The sequence below is a fragment of the Microchirus variegatus genome (assembly GCF_963457635.1).
Source record: "Microchirus variegatus genome assembly, chromosome: 17".
NCBI classification, from domain to species: Eukaryota; Metazoa; Chordata; class Actinopteri; order Pleuronectiformes; family Soleidae; genus Microchirus; species Microchirus variegatus.
In genome coordinates this window covers 477715-504457 of record NC_139818.1, presented here as the reverse complement: position 1 = coordinate 504457, position 26743 = coordinate 477715, and the positions used below count along the sequence as shown (strand labels likewise).

The 26743-nt window shown below is 40.4% G+C and overlaps 1 protein-coding gene across 1 annotated transcript in view; it reads right to left on the bottom strand.

Annotated features, from left to right (window-relative positions):
* The window catches only part of LOC310939456 (multiple C2 and transmembrane domain-containing protein 1-like), a 104530-nt gene that overhangs the window by 63055 nt on the left and 14732 nt on the right, over positions 1–26743 (bottom strand). Inside the window, exons 2-5 of the mRNA XM_083904221.1 lie at positions 15592–15712; positions 4036–4178; positions 3565–3644; positions 702–813 (exon numbers count right to left, since the gene is read on the bottom strand). Of these exons, the coding sequence (XP_083760347.1) occupies positions 702–813; positions 3565–3644; positions 4036–4178; positions 15592–15712 (456 nt within the window). The remainder of the gene's footprint in view (positions 1–701; positions 814–3564; positions 3645–4035; positions 4179–15591; positions 15713–26743) is intronic.

The window sequence follows — 26743 nt, the reverse complement described above, 5'->3', positions numbered from 1 at the left end:
CCCTTACTCTTCCACACCTGTAGATGGCAGCAGAGAGAGCTATGATGAATGCACTGGTATGACCTTGTACTCGTTTTCTTCACAGTAGGAGAAATCCAAAATGATGCTTAACCTAAATAGAGTTTATTTGTTCTGTCAAACACGGACTCTCTGAACTGCAGCAAACAAATAAGCATCAGAATGAAGACGTCAGATCAAAAGGAATAAAATATTTCCCCCATGACTCTCCGCCTTGTTCCGGGTAGAACATGCAGGGTTCCAATTATCCAAACAAATAATTGAACAGAAATAAATGCAACTGTGAAACACGGAGCATGTCCACAGAGGCACCGACATAATTAAGAAAGAGAATCCTCTGCTCTTTGAAAACACATAAAAAAACCTTCTTAATTACACTTCTGTTTATGCTCATGTATCTGCTGAGCTGGAGAGTTTCCAGCGAAAGTGAGGCTGAATGAAACCAGCACATTCTCCATAAGTTTCTGATGCACGAACACAGTTCACTGAACTGGAATAAGAAAATCAAGCTTCTTACTTTTTGTTTACAGTGTATGAGACATTATATAAACATGTAGTGGAGTGAAATCAAAGACGATGGAAGACAGAGAAGAAGAAGAAGAAGAATTCCCCTGAATGAGGAGGACAGTGTGAGGAACATATGAATGACTGATTTGACTGAAAAGTTCACATCATTTTCTTACAGCATCCCTGAAGTCGCCCTCCTTTGGTGACAGAGTCACAGCTAAGTCCAGGGTTCCCAGGTTGTGTTCAGGATACTGAGGGTCCTTCAGGTCCAGCGTCACGTCCAGTGTCCTGCAGTGAAGCACCATCACATCAACATCAACATGAAAACAGAAGATGGACTTCCACTCTCTAAAAGCCTCAATCCTGGTCCTGGGACCCAGTGCCCTGCATGTGTTAGATGTTTAGATGTTTCCCTGCTCCTACACACCTGATTCAAATGAGCCTGATTCAGAGCTCATCATCAAGCTCTGAAAAAGCCTGATAACGAGGTCATGGAGGTCACATGATCTCCCCGTGTGTGCATGGGTTTTCTCCGGGTTCTCCGGCCTCCTCCCACAGTCCAAAAACTGGACTATGAATTACTCTCTGAATTGACCATAGGTTGAGAGTGAGAGGTTGTTTGTCTCTATGTGTGGTTTGTCCCTGTGATGGACTGCTGATCTGTGCAGGGTGTGACCCCGACTATCAGTGTGTGACCCCGCCTATCAGGGTGTGACCCCGCCTATCAGTGTGTGACCCCGCCTATCAGGGTGTGACCCCGCCTATCAGTGTGTGACCCCGCCTATCAGGGTGTGACCCCGCCTATCAGTGTGTGACCCCGCCTATCAGTGTGTGACCCCTCCTATCAGTGTGTGACTATCAGTGTGTGACCCCGCCTATCAGTGTGTGACCACGTCTATCAGTGTGTGACGCCGCCTATCAGGGTGTGACCACGCCTATCAGTGTGTGACCCCGCCTATCAGGGTGTGACCCCGCCTATCAGGGTGTGACCCCCCCATCAGTGTGTGACGCCGCCTATCAGTGTGTGACCCCGCCTATCAGGGTGTGACCCCGCCTATCAGGGTGTGACGCCGCCTATCAGTGTGTGACCCTGCCTATCAGGGTGTGACCCCGCCTATCAGGGTGTGACCACGCCTATCAGTGTGTGACTATCAGTGTGTGACCCCTCCTATCAGTGTGTGACTATCAGTGTGTGACCCCGCCTATCAGTGTGTGACCACGTCTATCAGTGTGTGATGCCGCCTATCAGGGTGTGACCCCGCCTATCAGGGTGTGACCACGCCTATCAGTGTGTGACCCCGCCTATCAGGGTGTGACCCCGCCTATCAGGGTGTGACCCCACCTATCAGGGTGTGACCCCCCCATCAGTGTGTGACGCCGCCTATCAGTGTGTGACCAGGCCTATCAGGGTGTGACCCCGCCTATCAGGGTGTGACGCCGCCTATCAGTGTGTGACCCTGCCTATCAGGGTGTGACCCCGCCTATCAGGGTGTGACCACGCCTATCAGTGTTTGACCCTGCCTATCAGGGTGTGACCCCGCCTATCAGGGTGTGACCACGCCTATCAGTGTGTGACCCCGCCTATCAGTGTGTGACTATCAGTGTGACTATCAGTGTGTGACCCCGCCTATCAGGGTGTGACCCCGCCTATCAGTGTGTGACTATCAGTGTGTGACCCCGCCTATCAGGGTGTGAACCCTCCTATCAGTGTGTGACTATCAGTGTGACTCTGCCTATCAGTGTGTGACTATCAGTGTGTGACTCTGCCCAATCAGTGTGTGACCCCGCCTATCAGTGTGTGACTATCAGGGTGTGACCCCGCCTATCAGCGTGTGACCCTGCCTATCAGTGTGTGACTATCAGTGTGTGACCCCGCCTATCAGGGTGTGACTATCAGTGTGTGACCCCGCCTATTAGCGTGTGACCCCGCCTATCAGTGTGTGACCCCGCCTATCAGTGTGTGACTATCAGTGTGACTATCAGTGTGTGACCCCGCCTATCAGGGTGTGAACCCTCCTATCAGTGTGTGACTATCAGTGTGACTCTGCCTATCAGTGTGTGACTATCAGTGTGTGACTCTGCCCAATCAGTGTGTGACCCCGCCTATCAGTGTGTGACTATCAGGGTGTGACCCCGCCTATCAGCGTGTGACCCTGCCTATCAGTGTGTGACTATCAGTGTGTGACTATCAGGGTGTGACCCCGCCTATCAGCGTGTGACCCTGCCTATCAGTGTGTGACTATCAGTGTGTGACCCCGCCTATCAGGGTGTGACTATCAGTGTGTGACCCCGCCTATTAGCGTGTGACCCCGCCTATCAGTGTGTGACCCTGCCTATTATCGTGTGACCCCGCCTATCAGCGTGTGACTAGCTAAACCTAACCCCCCAAAATATGTGAGAGGAAACCAGAGAACACGGGGAACAATGCAGCTTTTTTATTGATATTTTTATTCCAAATTTGCTTCAGGACAGCTGTGAATCAGAATTGACTTCTATATGTTGTACGTTCTCGCTGCCCACTTTAAATTAGTGCCAGTCTTGAAGTTTGTAAGTAATCCACTAATCTTTGCACACAGGTCATCAGTTAATCCAAGTGTTAACTGCTGTATCTTTGAGTTGACTGACTGTGTGTATAAAGCAGATAAAATGATGTAAATCATGTATAATATACCTGTCTGTAAACAATTATAATGTAGCCAATGACGATGAGGTGTAGGACAGTTACCACAGTCTGCCACTGGAGGGAGACTGTGGTAATGGACAGTGCTTTAAAAACAAACTGTGATTGTTAACCATATTTACCATCTCAACTCAACTCAACTTTATTTAAAGAGTGCTTTAGGCAGCTATAGCTGGGACAAAGTGCTTAACAATACAGTAAATTAAACATGGCACCATGTACATATTGACCTGAGATACTGATGAACTTCATCTTTAATCATGAAATAAAAACTAGAACAGAGAATGAGGATTTTTTATCCAGATTAGTTAACAAAGGCAATAAAATGATGGTATTTTGAGATGAAATGAAAATGAGACCTGTGATGTTCCAGTGACTCCAGGTAGAGATAAGCTGAGCCCATGAAATCATCCTGAAGTCCAAAGTCATAGTCAAAAACCTACAAAAAGACAACATACATTAGATATGATGATTCAATATTATTATGATAACGAATAAGAACTATATTACAAAGTAAAGGTGGATCGTGCTCGTCAAGAACAAAGGATTATCATAGGAGAGGAAATATATACAATGGAAAAAGTGACACATCGTCTGAGACTGAAGCAACAGATGGAAGAAAAGTGGGAAAATGGATTTCAACAGTGACAAAGACCAGGGACAGTAATAAAAGGTTTATATCAAGACACTCTGAGAGAAGAAGAACTCCGTGTTTTTGTACCAAAACTCCCAATAAAAATCATAAATGATCTTTGAACATTGTCTCTCCCTTATTTTCACTGAGTGGAAAGATGGTTTAAAAAAAGAATATCAGTTTAAATCTGCAGTACCTTCACATACAGAGGCTCCTTCAGGGTTTCCACGTGGACGATGACTCTCTCGTCCCACACTGGGTTCAGGTTCTTATGGATGGTCTTACTTCTAAACACCTCCTTCCCTGAGATCTTAAACTTCACATAAGGGTCACTGGTCCCTGCAGGAAACAGGAAACAGGAAACAGGAAACAGGAACAAACTCAGGCAAATGCTGATTTAGAACAGGAGTATGTGGTCTCGTGCAGCACCGCTAACAACATCAGTCAATATTGGACTCAACTTTACATTGTTGCTCATGCCCCACAACGCCTCAGTTTGCCCACTAGGTGGTGCCATTGATTTACATTTTATTTATGGGATGCTGCACACACAATGGTGGAGCCCATTAAAAAATTAAAGAAGAATAAATAAATACACATGAATTTTCCTTCCATGCTTTGGAACAATATTGTGCCTAAAACATGCAAAAAAACACGTCTTACAAATCCTTTAAAAGATAAGATATTTTTCTTAATTCCATATCTTCATTCTATTACCAGGACAAATGGGCACAGATTCTTCTGCTCTATATTCCTTTACTCTGAAGGTCATAATGCTACGACCTTCAGAGTAAAGTCAGTTTCTTTGACAGGTGAAGAAAAATTCAAATGACATTCTTCATTTTCTATTTGTAACAATTATTTTTAACTTGTGTTGTTTATTATTGAGGCTCCAGTGAGTGACGAGTGGTTCAGACTTTTTATACCAAGAACCACCTGAGAATTAAAATGAAAAAATCATCATTAGAATATAGTGGTTTAAAACAGACTTTTCACAGGAGGCAGATTTTCCTCACACTTCAGATTAGATTAGATTAAGATGGCGTGAGACGGTGACTCTAATTATTATTTAATTCATTTTTTGTTTATTCATTTTCTACTCACTCAGAATTCCTCAGCTCCACACTGATCACAGAGCCTGGTCTATACATTCAAACAGTATTTCTGATTTTCCTTATGTACCACCAGAGGGCGCTCACATACCACTGGTTATAGGCTTTATTTTTGGCAGAAACATGCAAGTCGATGTCTTCCATTGATTTTGTGAGAGACTTCCGGTTTGGCATTTCCGGTCGTCAGCAGTTACACAAGGTTACTACAAATAATAAAAAGTGACTTACTGGTGTAAAATTGAAGCAAATAAATACTGTTAAACAAACATGAAATAAAGGTTATATAAGTTACCACAGTGTGTACCACAGTACAGAGATCATCATTATCATAGAGCTCTGCTTTTTATCTACAACACATGAGCACAGACTGACAATAGGATGATGTTGATGAAAGGTTGTGTTCTGTAAAGATGTCTTTATCTTTACATTGAAACGACCTCAGCATCTCTAATACACTGCAGAGCCAGTGGAAACACAGACACTCTTGACAAATCACTGCAGCAAAGGACCGGACGACAAGAGGCAGCGAGGGATAGCATGACTGTGCGCTAATACAAGAGACAATGATGAAGGCATGACTGTGCGCTAATACAAGAGACAATGATGAAGGCATGACTGTGCGCTAATACAAGAGACAATGATGAAGGCATGCGTGAAATCAAAGGAAAGGAAAGGATTCTCATGAGATCAAATATGCAACATCACGTACAAACATGAGATAATAATTACAAGACAGTGGTGCCTGCATCAGGGAGGCAAAAGCAGCCAATCTGTTAAACTGCAGCAGTCTCTGCCTGAGTCCCATGAGGTCGATATTCCCCAGACACACATCACCAACTCAGAGCGTCTGCATCCACAGAGCCAGCTTTATGGTGCTATAAACACACTCAGCCAGAGAAGACATGAAATGAAAAAGGTGGTTGCTGTAAGTGGGTGGTGTCTGAATATGAGTCAGCAGGTGCACACAACCCAGCAGTGATTGAGGGATTTCCTTGGACACAAAAGACTGCATGAATTAAATGTATATTTGATGTGTTTTTGTACACCACAGTTATGTAAAGTACATAAAGAAAGGATGAAAATGAAGTGAGTAAGACGGGTAACGCTTGAGAGGAATGAAACCAGTTTGGTGTTCAAGGCAGTGGGTTTGATGGATTGGTGTGTGTGCGTGTGTGTGTGTGTGTGTGTGTGTGTGTGTGTGTGTGTGTGTGTGTGTGTGTGTGTGTGTGTGTGTGTGTGTGTGTGTGTGTGTGTGTGTGTGTGTCCACCAGGCTGTGAAATGGAAGTTCGGTAGGGCGCAGCTGTCTGACGACAAGAGGATGAGTTTTGTGGCCATGGACACACAAAGGAACAGTCTATGGGTTTATACAGTGGTGAGTTACAGTAAAGGAATCACTGTATGTGATTCAAATCCAAATTACCCACAAGTCAATGCAAAGATGTGTCACGTGTTGTGTGATGTACACAAAGCGATAAATGCACATCAAACCACTTCGATTGTGCAAATATCAACATATCAGTTTTTAAGAAAGTCAGCTTTCACAAGATCAGTCTCAAATACACAACTGTGACAGAGTCCAGGTTCTATTAGTGACCTAAAATATCACTATAATAGACGTAGTAAACAGGCTGCTGGTGAGTCTACAGCAGCTGAATGAGGAGAATTAGACAAAGACACAATGAGACACTGAGTGTTTGAATCCTCTGTGATGCCATTGACTAAATACCATAGTAGCATGTAGCAGGGTTAGGGTTAGGGTTAGTAAACATGTAGAAATGTGTTGATAAGAGGACTCATGTGTCACACAGACAGACCTAAAAGCCCTGATAGACTTGTATTTGATAGCTGCTCTTAGTCTTCCTGTCAGGACACATCTCCTCTCAACACCTAATGAGTATCAGCCATTAAAGTAAGAACTTAAACGTAAAAACATTAGTCTTTATCCAAATGTAAACAAAAGCCCACACTCACACTTTTCACTGACAAAAAAACAACACTACAGATCTCCAGACTTCACTGAGTCATGTTTAAATGAACCAGTTCACTGTCACTTTAAATCCACACAGATCAAACTTTCTAAAGGCTGGAGCTTTGTTGTCACTAGAAGAGTAAGTGTCGTAAGAGCATAGCATTAGCATTAGCAACGGGCAGCTAAACCTAACCCCCCAAAATCTGTGAGAGGAAACCAGAGAACACGGGGAACAATGCAGCTTTTTTATTGATGTTTTTATTCCAAATTTGCTTTAGGACAGATCTGAATCAGAAATGACTTACACAGTCTGTGACTATTTCCTGCCCAATGTCAGACTGAGTCTGGAAAGGGTCAGTTCACTTCAGGTCAGTTCACTTCAGTTCAATAATTTATTGCCATGTCAACAAAGTTAATTATAATGTGTCTTGGTTCCATTCCAGTTAAAACACACACACACACACACAGGAACCTACATGATAAAGTACATGATAAAAACAATCACATAGACAGTCATTCAAACCAGTATAAAATAAAGTGGCTTGTGTCTACAGTCTATAAAGTATAATAAAGGTCACCTCCCACTTCCAAGAGGCGTGACCAATGGACACAGACATGGACATATTGTGATATAATAGTGTTCTGCTTATGAATCGGAGACAGAGTTAGACTTAACATGATCAAATGTTCAGTGATACAATGATTACAGTCAAATACTTTGTCCAGGACGTCAAAACAAACCACCACAGTGACACACACTGCAAATATTCATAATGTGTGTGCGCACACACCATATGCATGTTAGAGTTTGTCTTTACCGTGCAGTAGCTCTCTCTCTTTTTTTATTCACTATTGTGCACCATATTTGCTAAATGTGAAGTTTGAAGACTCATCACCGTTTCCCTTTTCACTCTCCACCAAATGACATTTCATTATTAAGCCTCATTTGTTTTCTGCCAAACAGAGAAAATGATGTCATCTCCATATCCTCTGCATCCAGCAGCCTCCTCTCACATCAGGAACACAGTAAACCTCTATCTATCTAACTATCTAACTAACTAACTAACTAACTAACTAACTAACTCTAATCTATCTAACTATCACAGTTTACCTCAGCACCAGCATCTGAACAAATTCAGTCAGAAATTAATTAGTATAACATTCAAACACTAAAACATATTTTTCTCTATAAAAATAACAATAATGTGACATCATAATCAAGAAATACTCATGTACCATTTTTATCATGTACTTGTTTAAAAAAAATGTAAATGATGTTTTAGCATTAAATATCTGATTTTGTTTAAAGAGCTTCTAAATACTGGTGGATTAGTCATTATAATATCATTATAAAAACTTCTGTTTCTTCAGTATTCCGACTGAAGGCTCTTCCAAATGGTAATATCTGCACACTGATTACATCCTGATGATCACATCACAATCACATTTGACTGTATATTCAGGCTTGAGAGGACATTATTACATAACAGTCATTATGGAGAAGTGCTGACAATTCAAACAGTTCATTAAAGTCCAATGCTTTCTTTTAAATGCATAGCTGGGATTAACTAACAGTCTAAATGTGTAAAACTCCTCAGCATTAACCAAGAATGTATTTATTTGTCACCTAAAGAGAGATGAAGAAATAAATATGAGATATTAAGTGCAGTATATACACTCGTGTTCTGAAACTGAAACTGAAAGTGCTGCAGTTTAATGGCACAATGTTCAGATAAGGTCACGTCCAAATTTAGCTGTAGTCAGTCTGCACCACTGTGTTGGTCAAGTGCTTTTTTATCTGAATAATAAAAGGTGAAAGGTGAAAGATAGTGATGAAATCAGCTGTGAATCTGTAAATCCCTCAAATAAAAACCTATTTTCTGTCACACTGACATGTTAATTACTCCACTTCTCTCCATCATCATCATAAATCTGCACATACTCATTATACATTTATGATCAATATCTTTCTGTGTCAGCCAGACTAAGGCTCCTGAATTATTAACTGATAATATATCAGTATCTAATTACATTTCTTTAAAGGACAGCGTTATACGACCGTCTAAAAATAAGTATCATACTTATTACTTCTCCTTTGGAGATGACAGTCGTCAAATTATAGTAAGAAGATGTGGAGTTTCAAATTAGATTCCACCGTTTCTGATCAGTAAAATGTGTGAAAATAAGGTTTGAACCTGAGTGAGGATGTCGACTGTGAACCCTGCTGATAAAATCACAATGAATATGGACGACAAACCACCTGCTGATATAATAATAGTGATGATGAATCCACCACTAATGCATGTCTGCTTTTGTTTACAAGTGAAAACATGACTTTTCACCTCAGCACGGTGAATCCACTCACACACAAACCTTCTCTCATTCTCTGTTTGTATCTTATGAACATGCTAACCATGAGTTAATGAAGTGTGGATCTACTGAGCCACAGCATTATTCATGTGTGTGTTCATAGGTCACATCTTCAGGCTTTATAAAAGTCAAACTACGAGCCGAGCTAACATTAACCTTTAAACTGGCTTCCTTAGATTGACTGCATCACTGATGTCCAGTGCAGAAGGTTGACCTGTAAAAGAAGGACATGGAGGACGAGGATCACTGAAGCTTGTAATGAGATAAGAACAACAAGAGAAAAGCCTCAGTCACGCTGTGTCTATATGTGCAGTGTCAGAGCTGATGAATGTTTTCAAGCTCTGGGGTCTCCCATTACCCAGAATGCAATCTGCCAGAGCAGACGTAATGGTCGATGCTGCAAAAACATGAAGCTCTATCACTGGGACGAGAGTGTGCAACATTACATTATTCTGTCTGTAATTAACGTGCAGAGCTGAGCTCATGCTTAACTCAGCCGAGCTGAATGAGCAGAAACAAAGGTGACGCTGACATGTGCACATCATCAGCAGAGTGAGGCTGAATAACAGCAGAGCTGAGACAACAACCTTCAGATCAGAGCATTCGTCTCTCACTGTCTCGCTGTGTGAAAATCACAACTTGTTATCATAACATGAGTCATTTAAATATGTGCTCGCAGACACACAAATAGTGTAATGAAGACAAAATATGCAGGAACATGAAAATAACAGACTACAACTCTTAGTCATGACATATTTACATTAGTAGTCAATAGTGATTGCACTAATTATAGAAGAAGGACATTTAGAATTCATAGCCACACATCTGGAAATGTGCGTCATCTATTGTGCGTTATTGTTCCTGTGTTTATTCAAACAAAGAGGTCTATGTTCTTCAGGATGGATGCAGCTACACTGAGTTGTGGACACATCGAGTATATTCTGTACTATCGTATCATACCATAACATGATAAAGGTACTTTATACAACACTTCCTGTTCCTTCACTCACACACACACACACACACACACACACACACACACACACACACACACACACACACACACACACACACACACACACACACACACACACACACACACACACACACACACACACACACACAGCACCAAGAATCAACCTTCAGATGCTTTTTGTAAGAAAAGCTTAAAAATCCACACCAGATGCCCAGTCCATAATCTTCAGTGTTTAGCTGTAGAGAACTGGACTTTCTCCATGAGATGTGAAACATCTTAACTTACCCCGAACAAGTTCAGCTGCCTACAGCTAAGTCCTGATACGACTATGACCTGGACGACTGTGAACACTTCACAGATATTTACCTCTCCAACAACAACACATCATGAAAGATTCAGGATGCTCAGACACTTCCTCTTCTGCACAGAGCTACTACAAGAGTGTATGACAGGCTTCACCTTGTGCTTCCTCCCCTCAGAGAACGAGGATTGTGTGTTTCTGTCTGACATCATCTACAAAGCAACAGAGCTTCCTGTTGGTGGCTCATCATTATGTGACAGCTATGACAGGGTTTAGCCTCTGGGGACACAGCAGGCCTGTACCGCTGCTGGGATCAAGTGAAATCTAAGGCGTTTTCCTCTCAGGCAGAAAAATAAACGTGAAAAGGAAAATAAAAATATTTTAAGACTCCTACAAATGACTGATTTTGAAGCATAAATAAAAATTTTCAGGTGAAACCCACAGCGTACACACACCGCTATTTAGTAATAGTTTTGATTTATTATTATCAAGGTGCAAACCCTCACCGTTTGTGTAAAGCAGCGGTCTCACACTCCATAACCTGAGGGCCAATGAGTATATAGCATATAGCATATAGCATATAGCATATAGCATATAGCATATAGCATATAGCATATAGCATATAGCATATAGCTTATAGCATATAGCATATAGTTTGGTCAAATAAAAAGAAAAGTCCAACTGTGATTTTTCAAAAACAAGCATCGAGGCTATGATGTTGATTTCCCTTCAGTATGGAGACAAAGGATTAGATAAGAAACCAGCGTTCATCAATCCATCATCAGTGTAGACGTGTGATCTGATGTCACATGACACTGTAACAGTGTGTCAGCAGAATGATGCAATGAGAGGCTGAGTATGATGTGATGTCAGCCCTCACATACACACACACACACACACACACACACACACACACACACACACACACACACACACACACACACACACACACGTGCACGCTCAGCACAAAATGCTGTAATAGGTTGAAATATTTTGACTGCTCACGTCACTGGCCAGTAAAGAAAGGCTGTCATTGAAAGTATATGTACATATTTATATATATATTAGGGCTGTCAAAAGATTACAATTTTTAATCAGATTAATCACAGGGTAGCTGTGGATTAATCACGATTAATTACCATTCGTAAATATGCCAGAAAAATTCTAATTTTCTCTTTATATTGTTGAAGGAACGGAGAGATAAATAAAGTATTTGAAAATATAAATGTAAAGAACAATAAAATACTGTAAATAACTTGTAAAAACCTTTTTACTAATACCTTAGTAAAAAATAAACATTACATTGTCAAGAACCCACATTATAAGTTAAAATACTGTACATAACTTTGAAAAACCTTTTTAAAAAAACTACACATTGCACTGTAAATAACTCACATTATAAACAAAATATAAAGTATAGAAGTTAAATAGTTTTCTTACTAAACTCACAGCAGGAAATTCCTCATCAGCACTTTGAAGCACTGCTTCTGCTAGTTAGCGTTAGCATCAGCTAGCACTCTGACGCTAATGTTAGCTGCTGTCTGTGTCCCCGTTAGTTAGACAGTGACTGTTAATGTTATGATTATATCATTATCCACTTACAACTGTGTGTCTTTCTTTCTTTTTTCTTCCTCTTCTAACTTCCTGATTGATAATTCCTCTTCATTTTCCTTCATCTTCACACAGGTTAACGTGAGGAGACGTGAGGCCTCTTTAGGGAGGTTTACTACTGACATGTTATTGTTGTTTAATGGAGACGGTGATGCAGCTGCTCACTGATGCATTTAGGCTCTGAGTGTCAGGAGCCCCTCTATCGACTCAGGGCCCCAAACAGTTGCCCTCCGCCTTGCCTGTTCATAAAGTGCACGTCTACTCGTAGCGCGATGAAAGTGAAAAAGTGCGTTAATGCGTTAAAAAATTAACGCGTTAATTCTACAAATTAATCATCCTGCGTTAACGCGTTAATTTTGACAGCCCTAATATATATATATATATATATATATATATATATATATATGTATACGTGTATAATAATATAAAGTAAAATAAAATGACTTTTTACTTTATCACTGACAGGAGCCATTGTGTTCAGATATAATGTGTGTTTTGTGTTATTCGTTCCTGTTGATTCACAATATTTCACTATTGAACTAATAATAAAAGATTATTCTTATTGCACTTATTGCAAAAATAAAAAACAACAACCTTCGCCTGAACAATTGTGATTGATTTAACACTTAACGAGAAATATCTATTTGAATTCTTTCTTTTTTTTCAAGAGTTGCTTTTCATCTCTTCAAACTGTGTACATTTGTTATGGAATTTCATCTTTGGTTTTACTATTTAACTTAAACACAAAAAAGCCTCCTTTATATGAGGCCTCTCTTCATCAGCGAGGCTGTGATTGTGTGTGTTTGTGTGTGTGTGTGTGTGTGTGTTTCCTTTATCTCAGCAGTTGAGCAGGTTTTTTGTGGTGAATGTTTCAGTAAAATCTTCAGTCAACAGTGTGAAGTGTTCTTGTTTGACTCATTTTGATGCCACACTAGTTTAAAATAAATAATAAACATGATTCACTACTTTCACTTTTCTTCTCCAGTCTCTGTTCTTCTTTGGGCATAAAAATGTGACACTGGTGAATTTACATTTGGTTTATTGTCGTTGTGTTTTTTTAAAAGGAAAAAAAAGATTCTGCCTCCAAATGTTTTGCAGATAAAACTGAGAGACTGTGACCATTTATAATTCATGTCAGAGCTTTTAGTCGATCAATACTTGGCAGAATTAAACTGCTCCTCCCAGAAAACTACTTGTATTTCACAATCAAGCTCTTCTCTTCATACCTGTCAAAGGAGACTAAATACTGATTGTTGAATGGAAAATCTCTCCAATCACATGTCAGCTTTCTCAACTTAAAAACTCACCTGCAACATGTGCAGGTTCCAGATCTACAGGGTTTGGCATCATATTCTAGTTCTTTCCTTAATGATCTGTGAGGATGTGCTCAGGACAGGTGTGCTCTGCTCTGACTGCTCATTATCCTGGAGGAAGAGTCGTCATCGTCCTGCTTCAGCCATTAGTGAGACCTTGGCATCCATCACTAGTGCAACCATTGCCTGAAGGTACTGGTTTGTTTATGTTGGCTGGTTTTTCCCACTGTGCCAGACATAATTGCCTCCTTGTGTACACTTAAACACTGCTTAAATACAATATGCAGCAGGAGTCGTGTTCTCGCAGCATCCACACAGAGCGAGAGGGAATCTGTCCAGCACTTAAAGTCAAATGAGTCAGGCAATCTGGTTTTTTTTTTGTTTTTTGTTTTTTACCAAATCGCCTAAAGCCTCATCCTCATGGAAACAGTTGTTTCATTATCCAATCGTTCTGTTTTTCATTCTTTTTCAAATTCCATAAACATGGCAGTTTCTTCATAAACACAAAACCTGCTCAAAACGCTGTATATGTCAGGTTTAGCACACACACACTTTTGTCTGATTACCATCACCTTTGTTTAGTTGCACTTGCAGCTTTCAAACCCTGATAAGTTACAGCTGTTCCTCATCTTCCCTGTAGTCTGTACTGTATGATCTTTGATGATCTTTAGATTTGTGGATACCTTTGCCTCGTGTCACTGCTCTTTGTGCACTGAACTCTGAACAATTCATTAAAGATGGATTTTTGTGCCGTGTCCTGCACTTGGGTCCACTTGTGCATCATGGCATAAAGCCTAATAAAAAGCATAATTCAACCTCATCCACTGTAAACTCAATACTGAACTGAAAGCCTGTTTTTCAGTCTGCTGTACAGCTTTGTTTTGGTCTGTTACTCTAATAACTTACATCCATCCATTATCTACCACTTTATCCTCCACTGGAGGGTTGTGGGGGTGCTGTGCCTATCTCAGCTGACAGAGGGCGATAGGCGGGTTCACCCTGGACAGTTCACCAGTCCATTGCACGGTCTGCTCTAATAACAACTCTAATAACTCTAACTAAATAATAACTTCTTTCCATAGCCAGGTTTGGTCAATAACTGGCCTGATTTAAAGTATTATGAGATGCACTCACCTTATTTTACTGTGACAGAGTACTCACTTTGTTATCGTACTTAAGTTGTTCTTCTTTTACTCAAGTAATATTATATAAAGAGAGACTTCATCTTTTGCCAAAGTCATTTTCTGGTAAGATATTTGTAAGTATCCCTTTTAGGTACTTTATACAAGATTGCTACTAAATTCATATAATAGCTTTACCAAAAACAAAAGTGTTGCATAGTCTTTACACGCAACAGATACAGAAAAAGATAAATAAAATCTCCCACTGAGGTTAAAAAACAAAGTGACATGAGGAGGTCACAGCATCATCACACACAACATGGCAACATTCCACCTTAAACCAAAGGCTGGATTTGTGTTCCACGCCCCGACGCACAGGAAATGTAGCGCATCATTCCCTGTTATTCTGTCTCACTTCATGCAGCGAGAACAATATGTGTGACTTTATAAACGTGCAATGAGATGAGAGAGGAGGCAGCGAGGAAAATATCTGAGGTGGAAACAGAGGGGAGGAAGTAAATGACAGAAAAAAGAGGCAAAAACAAGTGCGTGGGTGTGTTTTCCCACAGTGTTCTTACATATCCACTAAACCACACATACGTACGAGGAACTATTACATGAATGTTTTTAATTAGCAAAGATATTAATGAAAGTGTCAAAAACCTGAACCTACATGATGATGACAACTGTCTCTGTCAGTCAAACAGGAAAGTTCCTCATGATGATGAACTGCACTGAACCAGGATCTCAAATTCATTCAATGTAAGACTTCAAGGATTGACGATGTATTCTGTGCAGCACTTGAGTCCACAGTGCTTGTTTTAAAGTGCTTTACAAATAATTGGATTGCAATATTTCAAAATAAAAGAGCTGGTTTTAACATACAACAACATTTAGTTATTTTGGAATAAGAAAACAAACGTATGATGCAAAAGAAAAGACTGATAAGTTGGTTCATTAGCTGGATTAAACTCCTACCTGTCCGATCTCGGATGGCCAGGTTGTTCCCTTTCTTTAGGACGATGTCCAGCTGGTACATGACTGGACTTGGAGGACGAGGTGGAGGTTCTGCATTACTGGGCCCCACTATGCTGATGCCCTGTGGAGAGAAGTGACACTGGTTAGTTTATTCAACTTTATTCATAAAGCACCTGAAAAACAACAACAGTCCTGTACATCAGGGATAAATAGAATAAATAAAATATAGGATCATAATACTGAAAACAACAAACAACAAAACAGACAATAAGACAGATACACAGACGTTATTGTTCTGTCCCAATTAGTGACACGGCTGCTATAATAAAATAATATATAATACATTTAACACTCAAGACTAAGTCACTAAATAAAAACAGTAAAATAGGTTTTTGTTCGTGTGGAAACTGCAGAGGGAATAAAGGACTTTCTGTAAATGTTTTTTCTCTGAGATGAGATCACGGTGTTTCCTGATCACAGAGGACTGAGAAGTGTTTGTGGTGAAACTGTGAGACTGAGGGAGCCGATGTGTGTATACAGCAGCAGCGCAGGGGTAGGCAGGAACTAGAAGAATTATTCCCTTATTTGATTTTTGTGGGTGCTTTTGCAGTCGTCTCACTTTATTAGACATACGTTATCATGATGGTTACAAGAGGGTTAAATGGGTTGTGCATGTAATCATATATATATGTATGTATATATATATGTAATCATATATGTAATGTAATCATATATATATGATTACATGTATATATGATAACATACCACTCGTATTGTGTAGATCAGTGGTTCTCAAACATTTGATATTTCTTTTATATAAACTAAACAAGAGGCAGAATAACAACTTTTAAACATTCTGTATTGCACTCTATCTTTTTTAACTGGAACAACCCTCTGCTGCTTCTCCTTATTCACTGATGTTTGTCATGTTTATGTTTGTTATTGTCGTTTTTGTCACCTTTTAGTGCACGTTCTTGGGTATTTGTTTTAAAGGAGGATTAAGATCAGACTGAAAGGGTTCAACAGTGAACAGCTCTGAGTTTCTGAGGTTCTGAGTTTCTGAGGTTCTGAAGATCTGAGGTTATGAGGTTCTGAGGTTCTGAGTTTCTGAGGTTCTGAGGCTCTGAGTTTCTGAGGTTCTGAGGTTCTGAGATTCTGAGGTTCTGAGTTTCTGAGGTTCTGAGTTTCTGAGGTTCTGAGGCTCTGAGTTTCTGAGGTTCTGAGTTTCTGAGGTTCTGAAGTTCTGAGGTTCGGAGGCTCGGTATGAAACCACATGATGATTCGGACTGTGAATCTTCCTTTCTCTCCTCCCCATTAGACGATCCATGCGTGGGCTTTCCTGTCGTGTCTCCCCTGCTATCGCACTCTGACAGCAGCTAAGAATAAGCGTGAAAAAGCAGGAAAATGCCAGTGTGACACAGGGAGGCTACCATCAAACTATCAAGGCTGACATCAGAGCAACTCCCACCAGACAAGAGCAGAATATCCTCTCAGGAACCTGGAGGAGAAAAGAAAACCTCCTTATTAACACCATGCACACTTTCTGTTTCCCTCTCCGATCTAAAGCAAAGACTTCCACAGTTCAATTATGATGTCATTTTCATTCATGACACATACAATTTGATGTTTTTGGACCAAAAGTTGTATGATTATTTGTAAAAATTCATAATTAATGAGTTGTAATTTAATAAAGTAACAGAAGTTACTGTTTCAGTCTACAAGCATGTGATCATGTGATTGATCATGTGATGTGAGTCAATTGATTTAAGCACCGCTGCCACCTCCTGTCGTCATGTGCGTATGGCGCTACTTCCTGATATCACAAGTGCAGACACACATCAACATAGTCATCACAGAAGCTAAAACACCTACAAACTGGACCAGGAAACAGGAAACGCTGTTTAAGTTCCATTTGAACTGAATGCTTCTGCTTGAAAACCCAGAGAAAAGAACATATTTAGTGCTGGCACTAAATTAGCATCACTTGAGATCATTTATACCCAGTATAGTCTTTTCTGTCATCCCTTCACAGGGCTTTCCAGATGATGGATGTACTTTTGTCTTGACCCATGAGATTGTCCATTTGTTAGTGGCTGGCTGTGTTTCCATGGAGACAAACAAGATAAATAACATCAGCAGCACAATGTGCTGTAAACACAAGAGAAGACATCTCCAAATGGCACCAGGCCATGAGATCCAAACACCGGAGCACTTAACATTTACTGTGAATAATCCCTGATGAATTCCACTGGAGAACATCCGCGGTGTTTAGACACAAGCAACTTTCTACAGAAAAGCCTTTAGACTCAATCTCCATGGAATCATTCAAAATATCAATCAATAACAATTTCCCTTTTCCATTAACTACACACTACTGTAATGTGTGTGTGTGTGTGTGTGTGTGTGTGTGTGTGTGTGTGTGTGTGTGTGTGTGTGTGTGTGTGTGTGTGTGTGTGATGGGAGGGGAATTTGACTCTTCATCAATAAATAAGAGTGATGATGTATTGTGTGTATAGCACTCCTGTAAAGACAGTAAATATTCACTAGGATATTCCACACCAGCCAAACTCCCACCTGACACAGTGTTTACTATCTGCTGCTCACAGCTGGAGGAGGAGGAGGAGGAAGAGGAAGAGGAGCAGGAGCAGGAGGAAGAGGAGGAGGAGGAGGAGGATTAGCAGCACATTATGAGGATATACTGCACATCAAAGCTTCAGTTCACATAACAAAGACTCACTTTTCTATTGACTGAACCTGTAACACCGTTGTTGTATTATTATGATTACGAGTATTATTGTTGTTGTGATTATGATTATTATGATTATTATAATAATCATAATCAAAATTGTTGCCTTGAAGTTAAGTATAACTTAATGAATAATTACTATTCATATTGGACTATGTGACATATTACATTTGAGTTCTTCTTCTTGTCAGTGATGTTATCTTTTATATTGTTAAGAATGAGTGATGTCACTTCACATTCTAATACAGTGATTATTTGTGTGTTACTTCTCTTTATGGTGTTCAGCCACAGAACGTAATAACATCTCACATATTCCTTTAGGAGCAATGCTACACCATTTTTCCACATTGAAGCCTTGTTTTATTAAGGTTTTTTGCTTCTGCAGCCAGAGACGTTTCTTTTATGTCCTTGATCTAAATATAGGATGAAACGGGGGAGGCAAACGGTTGAGAACAGGAAACCCAGGCGGTTGTTTCTTTCAACACTACAAGGTGTTTCTGTGTAAAGACTCTCCTGAAACAGAGAATATTCAGCTCAGCTCTGATGACTGTGGTGAGGACGTTATGAAAAGGTCTCATGAAACGCACTGATCAGGACTTCTCAGCCCTTCGTGTCTATCGCACTAACCCTAACCCTCATTTTGTGCTTTTTGTGACATGATGGACGCCATTTTTTAAAGAAGTTGTGGAAACGTCTCCCATCATCCACCAAACAACCTTTAGTTTGACTTTCTACATTAAACAGTCATTTGACACACTTTCAGGAATACTGCGCCTCACGTGACAAGTGTGAGACAAACTATGCTTTGTAAACTGTGGGCTTTACAAATAAAGATTGATTGATTGATTGAAGTGCAGTCGATAACATTTCAAAGATGTGTTTGTTGAGGATCAGCAGGTACACGGGCTTTGTTTACGCATAAATTATCACAAAATGCATAGATTCATGTAGGATGTGATGATGATGATGATGATGATGATGATGATGATGTGCCAGAGAAAGTGATTTACCTCATGACGTCAATTTGTCTCCATTTTTCTATTCGTCTTCTTTTACTTGAAAAGCCCTGACCTTCAAAATGAATTCAATAAAAGAAACTACACACACACACACACACACACACACACACACACACACACACACACACACACACACACACAGCAATGTTCTCCTTCAGTGAGTCACATATGACGAGGTGTTCATCAGAAACACAGTAAAGTGACACTTCAATCAACGGTAGGTGAATCATGACTTTTCTTACTTCTGAATCATCTCACTCTCTTTCTCTGTCTGTCTGTCTTTCGTCCACAGTGAGACCATATAAATTTTTCATACCTCAGACTTCTGACGTCAATCTAAAGCTCCAGCTTTGACTCATTGGTGAAATATGAATGTTTGTAAAAGTGTAAAATCATGCCCATAAGGTCGTAGTGTTGCGCCACCATGTGTATACAGAGGCGCAAATGGACAAAACCAGACAGAGGGAGTGTTTTCTGCAACCATTAATCAATAAGTCGATTATTTGTCAAAGTGTTTTAATAATTGATGAATCTGTCTTTTTTTCCTCATCACAAAACCTAAATGAAAATCCTCTAATAAGCAGCTCCATATCATCAATACCTCTACTCTGTGTGTGTGTGTGTGTGTGTGTGTGTGTGTGTGTGTGTGTAGCTTGGTAATGTCATGTATAATGTGACGGGGCACAGAGCTGGAGCAGGTTCTCTCTCTGTGAGATAATAAGGTCTCTTTGCTGAGTGTTTTCTTTTAATAACAGTCGAGTGGTGAACTGAACAAAGAACCACCTTCTTCTTCTTCTCTCTCTCTCTTCCATGTATTCACACACCAGGATAATGAGTCTCTTGATGCACTATATGAAGAGATACTGATAACAGTGACGGTTAAAATCCTGACAAAGAAACAAGCAAACAGTGACAAAAAAAGATTAGAAAAAGAGATGTCAGAGATGACTCTATGTCACTGTGATGGTCTTATAAAAGCATTCGATGGATGAATGGATGTCGTTTCACTGCCATCAACATGTGAAAATATCACTTTCCTACATGTTTGTTGAACAGCTGGTTTCAAACTGCAGCATTTGTGATAAACAGCGACCAACAAATACAACTCTTTACAGAAAGAAATGGGAGAAAAAAGTGAGGAGATGAATCCTGGTAGATTAAGATTAAGCTCAATAATTCACTGGTGTGAAATATTCATATTTTCTCCATTAATCTTCATCCTTCACCTAACCCTAACCCAATAATAGAAAGTCAACATGATCAACTGACAGTGTTTTTTTAATCATTCCATCCTCTTCCTGAAGGCTGCAAAACCATGGCAAAATCATGCTAATCTCCATAATGGATTGTGCAGCTCCACAGGATTATTGTCCAACAATCATCAAACATCCATCAACGACCACAATCAATACCTCTTCATACACAGTGGTCAGTGGTATAAAAGAAGAGCTTCTTAGCGCATGAATGAACAACAGCAAGAATTAAATAATGACAGATCTGATTTTTACAGATCTGTCCCAATCTGAACGTCTTGTTCACTCAGGATTTCAAAGTGTCTTCAACAAAAACAACAAAAACTACAATGACGTAGATACGGAGAGACAGAAGTTCATGATATTCAGGCTGCATGGATATATCTAGAATTGTCAAAAAAATTCAATGAGTGAGTTCTGCCCTTTTTCCAAGATTACTTTCATTTTCCATATCCGGCAGTTATTCAACCGTTGAGGAATGACCGTACTCAGAAACTGACGTATACATATATATAGATATAGATATAGATAGCTATATCTGTATATATGTATTGTTCAGTCCACCATGACATATCAGAATGGAGACGTCACCATGATCCTCCTCCTCATCATCACTCTGCTCCGAATCTTACTGTATGTGATTCCTATCTATGGAGACTCTGCTTCACAACATGACAGACTGAGCTTTGACCACTTTAGTTCAGGGTGAAGTGAGAAGATCTGCTGAAAAACACTGGCTCATATATTGGAGAGGATTTAAAGCCCATGATAAGCGAGATTAAGCTGTAGCGTGTTAGTATGTGTGTGTATGTCTGTGTGTTTAAGTCACGCACACTCGCTACATTAAATCTATTCATATAAGAGCGTTATGGTTGATGTGCTATTGCTGATATAAAGTTTGCTTTATAGTTAGTGTTTTTGTTGTTGCACCAGGCGACAGAGATGTGTGCAGTAGTCCATAGATTCAAACTGCCCTCGCAAAATACTTTAATTCAGTTAAATGCATTTGGTTTATTAAGTGTTTTTGAAAAATGGCTGCCACAGCTGCCTGAGGTAATAAATGCACAGCAGTAAGAATTATAATGTCGTGTTGCCGAGGAGGCAAAAATGTAAGTGCACTGAGATACAAAACAACATAAATCTAACTTTTATGTGTTTTTTTTTTCTATTAAATAATATGAATGTGTTGTTGTTGTTGTTGTGAAAGGACCATTGTGTTGGGGGAAGAATTGCAGCTTGAAAGCGACATAAGAGACTGATGAACAGCTGTGAATGGACCATGAGGTTTATGAAATCATGATGGATGAAACCAGAGCGAGCAGCAGAGGTGAAAAGGTTCAAACTGAATAAATGAATGACATGGATCTCACACAACAAGCATATGCACGGGCAGACTGTTTAGCTTTAGCAGCTTCTTTTCTTCACAAGTGAATGTGACACCAACAAAAGCACCAAATGTGGTGAAAATGCTGTCAAATCAACCTGTCAAACCGAGCAGGAGCTGGAGTCAGTGGCAGTTAGAGATCACACTGACTCACAAAAGACCAAACACAAGCACAGAGCAGCTCTCACCACAGCACCATGGTCGTGGTCTAGAGCCTGTTTGCTGCAGAACACACTCAAGACCGTTCACATATGCTTTTTAAGAAAAAAATCAATGCCATCTCAACATGACGGATATATTCTCTGCAGGGTCCCATGGTTACTAAACGAAACTAAATTTCAAGGCAAGAAAGACGTTAAGTTGATATTTAGGTAACTGTCTCCCTTGTTTGCTACCGCGTTTAAGTTCCATTACATTATGTTTGTGTATTTGCTGTCAACCTTAGGTTTACAAAAATCTTAAACCAGCAACAACAAAGAACAAAATCAGAAATGTGCAAAAGAATTGGAAACGGTGCATCTCTTATATCTAAATCTAAAAGTGCACTTGAGTATCTGTTGATCATATTGTTGCTGAAAGACGAGCAGTAAACTCACCCATGATCGATGTATTATTGATGTGACTGCAGTCGCTCCAGTTGACTTCTCCTTCAAAGCAGCTTGGATTTATGAGAATAAAGATGTGAAAGTGCTGTAGCCTGAAGCTTTTCTCTGCAGACTTTGCATGTTTGGGGTTTCCCTGCAGCGCTCTGGCTTCCTACCACAGTCTGTGCTCTGTAGGTGAGAATGTGAGTAACAGTGAATAATATGTGTTGGTCATGTGATCGACCGTGAGCCGTGTGTAGAGATTCTCCCCTGACATGAAAACGTTTGGCTGCTTTGTGACTGATGAAATGTCCCCTTTGTAATAATATCAGAGGCATAATATTGAGTAAGTGTGACGACGCATGGGTGAGTCATGAGTAAAGATCAGCATCTTCTCTGTCATCGCTCTCTACAGAACTCTAACAGCATCTCCTTCTACTTCTTTAATCCAATCAACATCATTTTCTTACAGTGAAATATCAACAAAAATGTGACTTGTTGATATTTCACTGACGTCGACACATCAGCTTCTCTGTTAATGCTCTGTTTAGATCAATATTCCATTTACAATAGAGATTGTGACACATGAACAACACACTGTGATCAGCTCCATGAAGACGGAGCTGATCACAGACCATCGTCCCAGTGACTGGAGAGTAAACCCTTTCCATGATTACCTGTGGTATCATACTAATAATAATACTAATAATAATAATAATAATAATAATAATAGAGGTGAGCGCAGGAGTTTAGATGATGCAGTGATGAATGAAGCCAGTGATGAAAAGTGAGAGAAGGAGCAGAATATACAGAGAGAGGGAAAATGCTGATTCAGTACATTTATCTCATATCTGCATCTGAGTGCGTAGACTTTTTTTTTTAATCAGGCGGACTTTTAATGGAATGAGATCATTTCATTTGAGAAATCTGGGGAGGTTTTTTTTGGCCTGAAATCTCTGGAACAAAATCCAGCTGATTTATCAGAGCTCTACATAATGAGATTATACAGCTCTCCACTGATTCAACACTAAAAACAATTAACACTGAGAGCAAAGAGTGTATGTTTTTTACTATTTACGCTCTTAAAGCTCCAGTGCGCAACTTCTGTCATCCCCCATTTAGAGTAATTACCCAATGATGTACTCTCGCTGTTCCTCAGCTGCTGAAAACCAGGTTGTTTTAGCAGAAGAATCCACTGTAAACGGTCATAAAACAGGTGTCGCTGTAACACGTGCATTTGTTGATAAGTCAAGGGGGTGTGGTCAGGGTCCATAATGACCAGGTCTGACATCTGTCCATCCATCCTCTTCTGCTTAATCCTCCACATGGTCACTGTTGTAAGTTCATTTTCACCCTTTGGCAGCACATGTCCTTCCTGATGCAATTCCACCCATTCATTTGCCCCCCCCCCCCCCTGGTGGATGGGACAATGTCCAATTAACAGTGAGCAATGGGGGATTGGTCCACTGTTGCTTGGGTACCCCAGCTCAACCTGGCAGGTACTCTAACAACCTGGCAACCCTCTGGTCACGAGCCACGCTCTCTTTCCATTAGCTCCACAAGTTGATGTAGCATCGAAATAAACGTTTTGACAGTATTGGAAGGTTGAAATCCTACATTGTGCCACTTTAAATTTAAATAGGTTAGAAAAGTCGAGGAATTAGATCCATCTGAGAGAATATTCCAACAATCACTGAACAAAAAGAATGAGCTGAAGCTTCTCCTATAGTTCATACGATATCAGCAATAATCGAAGAAATAAATTCCTATTGGTCTATTAAATCTGCACCAACAGGACCCTCCTTCACCTCCTTCACCTCCTCCTTCACCTCCTTCACCTCCTCCTCTCTATACATCTCAGCTGAGACATTTATAGCTGCCAAATCCTGCAAATGTTGGCCGTCGCTGCTCTTGGCTGGAGCTTTTGTTGACAGGTGATCAGTCACGGTTTGGAGTCGTTTTCAAAATTCTCTGACTCAATTTGTGAGGGAAAGTCTGATGGATTTCATAGATTCAATCAGGAGCCCGAGTAATCGCCATAAATCCACTGTGTGAGTGAATTTATGGCGGGGGAGAAGTTTTTTGTGGAACATTCTCTGTAGTGAACGCAATTTATATGACAAAATGAATGATTTAGTCGCGCCTCACTCCACATAGAAGCCGGTGCAAATGCAGCACTCACTTCTATCTCACAGGAGAACTTGACTTCAGTGCATTATGTATGTTCTGGAGAAGAAGAAGAAGAAGAAGAAGAAATCCTGCTCAGAAATTCTCTCACAAGTTTGCTCTTTTCTCGCAGCCTTTCATGAAAATACCGTTTTCATTTATGACGAAATTTTGAGGAGAAAATGACTTGAAATGATTCCGTGTCATGAACTGATCTCTGAAACAGATTAATCTGCACTTCACTTTAAATGACACTTGAAGAAAAGCCTCCATCTCTCTCTCCATCTCTCTCCATCTCTCTCTCCATCTCTCTCCATCTCTCTCTCCATCTCTCTCTCCATCTCTCTCCATCTCCACCTGTGAGTTCTCATTCTTTTGCTGCTCGCTGTGTTTCTCTCATTCTGAGCACGTTCACTCCTCAAGAAGAAAAACCAGTTAAAGGGAACAAGACTGTGAGAGAAAGAGAGAAGAAGGATGAGGACAAGATTCTCCTTATAATCCTGTTTTGGTTCAAATTGAAGCACAAACACTGAAGCTTCTACGTCATTCATTTGTCTCACATTTACAAAATTACACTTATACAACTATGACTGGAATATCCCTTATCTTTACTGTTTTACCTCCTCCTCTGTGTGTGTGTGTGTGTGTGTGTGTGTGTGTGTGTGTGTGTGTGTGTGTGACACACAGTCTTATGTCATGTCATATGAGCAGCCGGCTCAGGTTCCACACCATTGGAAATAGGGTATGATACACCCACTGCATCTCCATCCCAACACATCCCAGTGGAACCACAAACACGCACACATGACACACACACACACACACACAGAATTTGCCACTTAACAAAGCAGCCGCTCAGGTTTATGGAAATGCTTTTACGAAAATATATGCTGCATGCAAATGTGACGAACGTGCCCAAGTGATGGAAACATTAAACGCAGATTTTAATCCCATCTCCACCTCATCACAATCAACTGTCTCCGTGAATGAATGAATGAATGAATGAATGAATGAATGAATGAATGAAAACAAAACACTTGTGTTGCATACAGACACTACACAAACATAAATAGCCAAAATAAACTGTATATACACGAGACAGCCAATATATCACTGTGTGAGTGTATTACTGTGTGTGTGTGTGTGTGTGTGTGTGTGTGTGTGTGTGTGTGTGTGTGTGTGTGTGTGTGTGTGTGTGTGTGTGTGTGTGTGTGTGTGTGTGTGTGTGTGTGTGTGTGTGTGATTACCTACAGTCAGGCTTCGTCCCACAGTTGAGAGAGGCAACGATATCATCAAGACACTGAGCACGCTCCACTGTACAACCACAAGCACCACTGCTGCTGCTGCTGCTGCTGCTGCTTTACTCTGCTATATGACACACACACACACACACACACACACACACACAGGCTCCCTCACGTACCTTCCACCTTCCTCACAGACATTCAGTCACGCACACACATACAAATGTCCATACATACACACACACACACACACACAGACACACAACAAAGCAACCAGCTGCAATATTTTTGCAAACCCAACTGATCGTCACTCAGACTCACCGCTCTCTCTCTCTCTCTCTCTCTCTCTGTCGCTCTCTCTCTGTTTGTCACACACACACACACACACTGTGTGGAGAATATGACTGCAGACCAACATAATCCACTGGAATAATATCCAAATAATCTTCACCACTCACTCCATAATAAAGATCACCTTCTCTTCATTGACTGGGTAAAGGAACAATGACAGATTATTTATCCATTTTCTAGCACGTTAGCCTCCACATGAGGGTCACGACATAGAGCGATAGGCAGAGTCTCACCCTGGACAACAACCATTCACTCTCAATCTGCCTAATCCCCTAATCTGTGTGTTTCTGGACTGTGAGAGTAAACTCAGAGAAAGATGAATTCAAAGGTAAAGAACAGATCTGACATAAGTGGACAAAGTGAAAATGAACTCTGTTTTTATCAGGGAGGGGGGATGTCAAATTT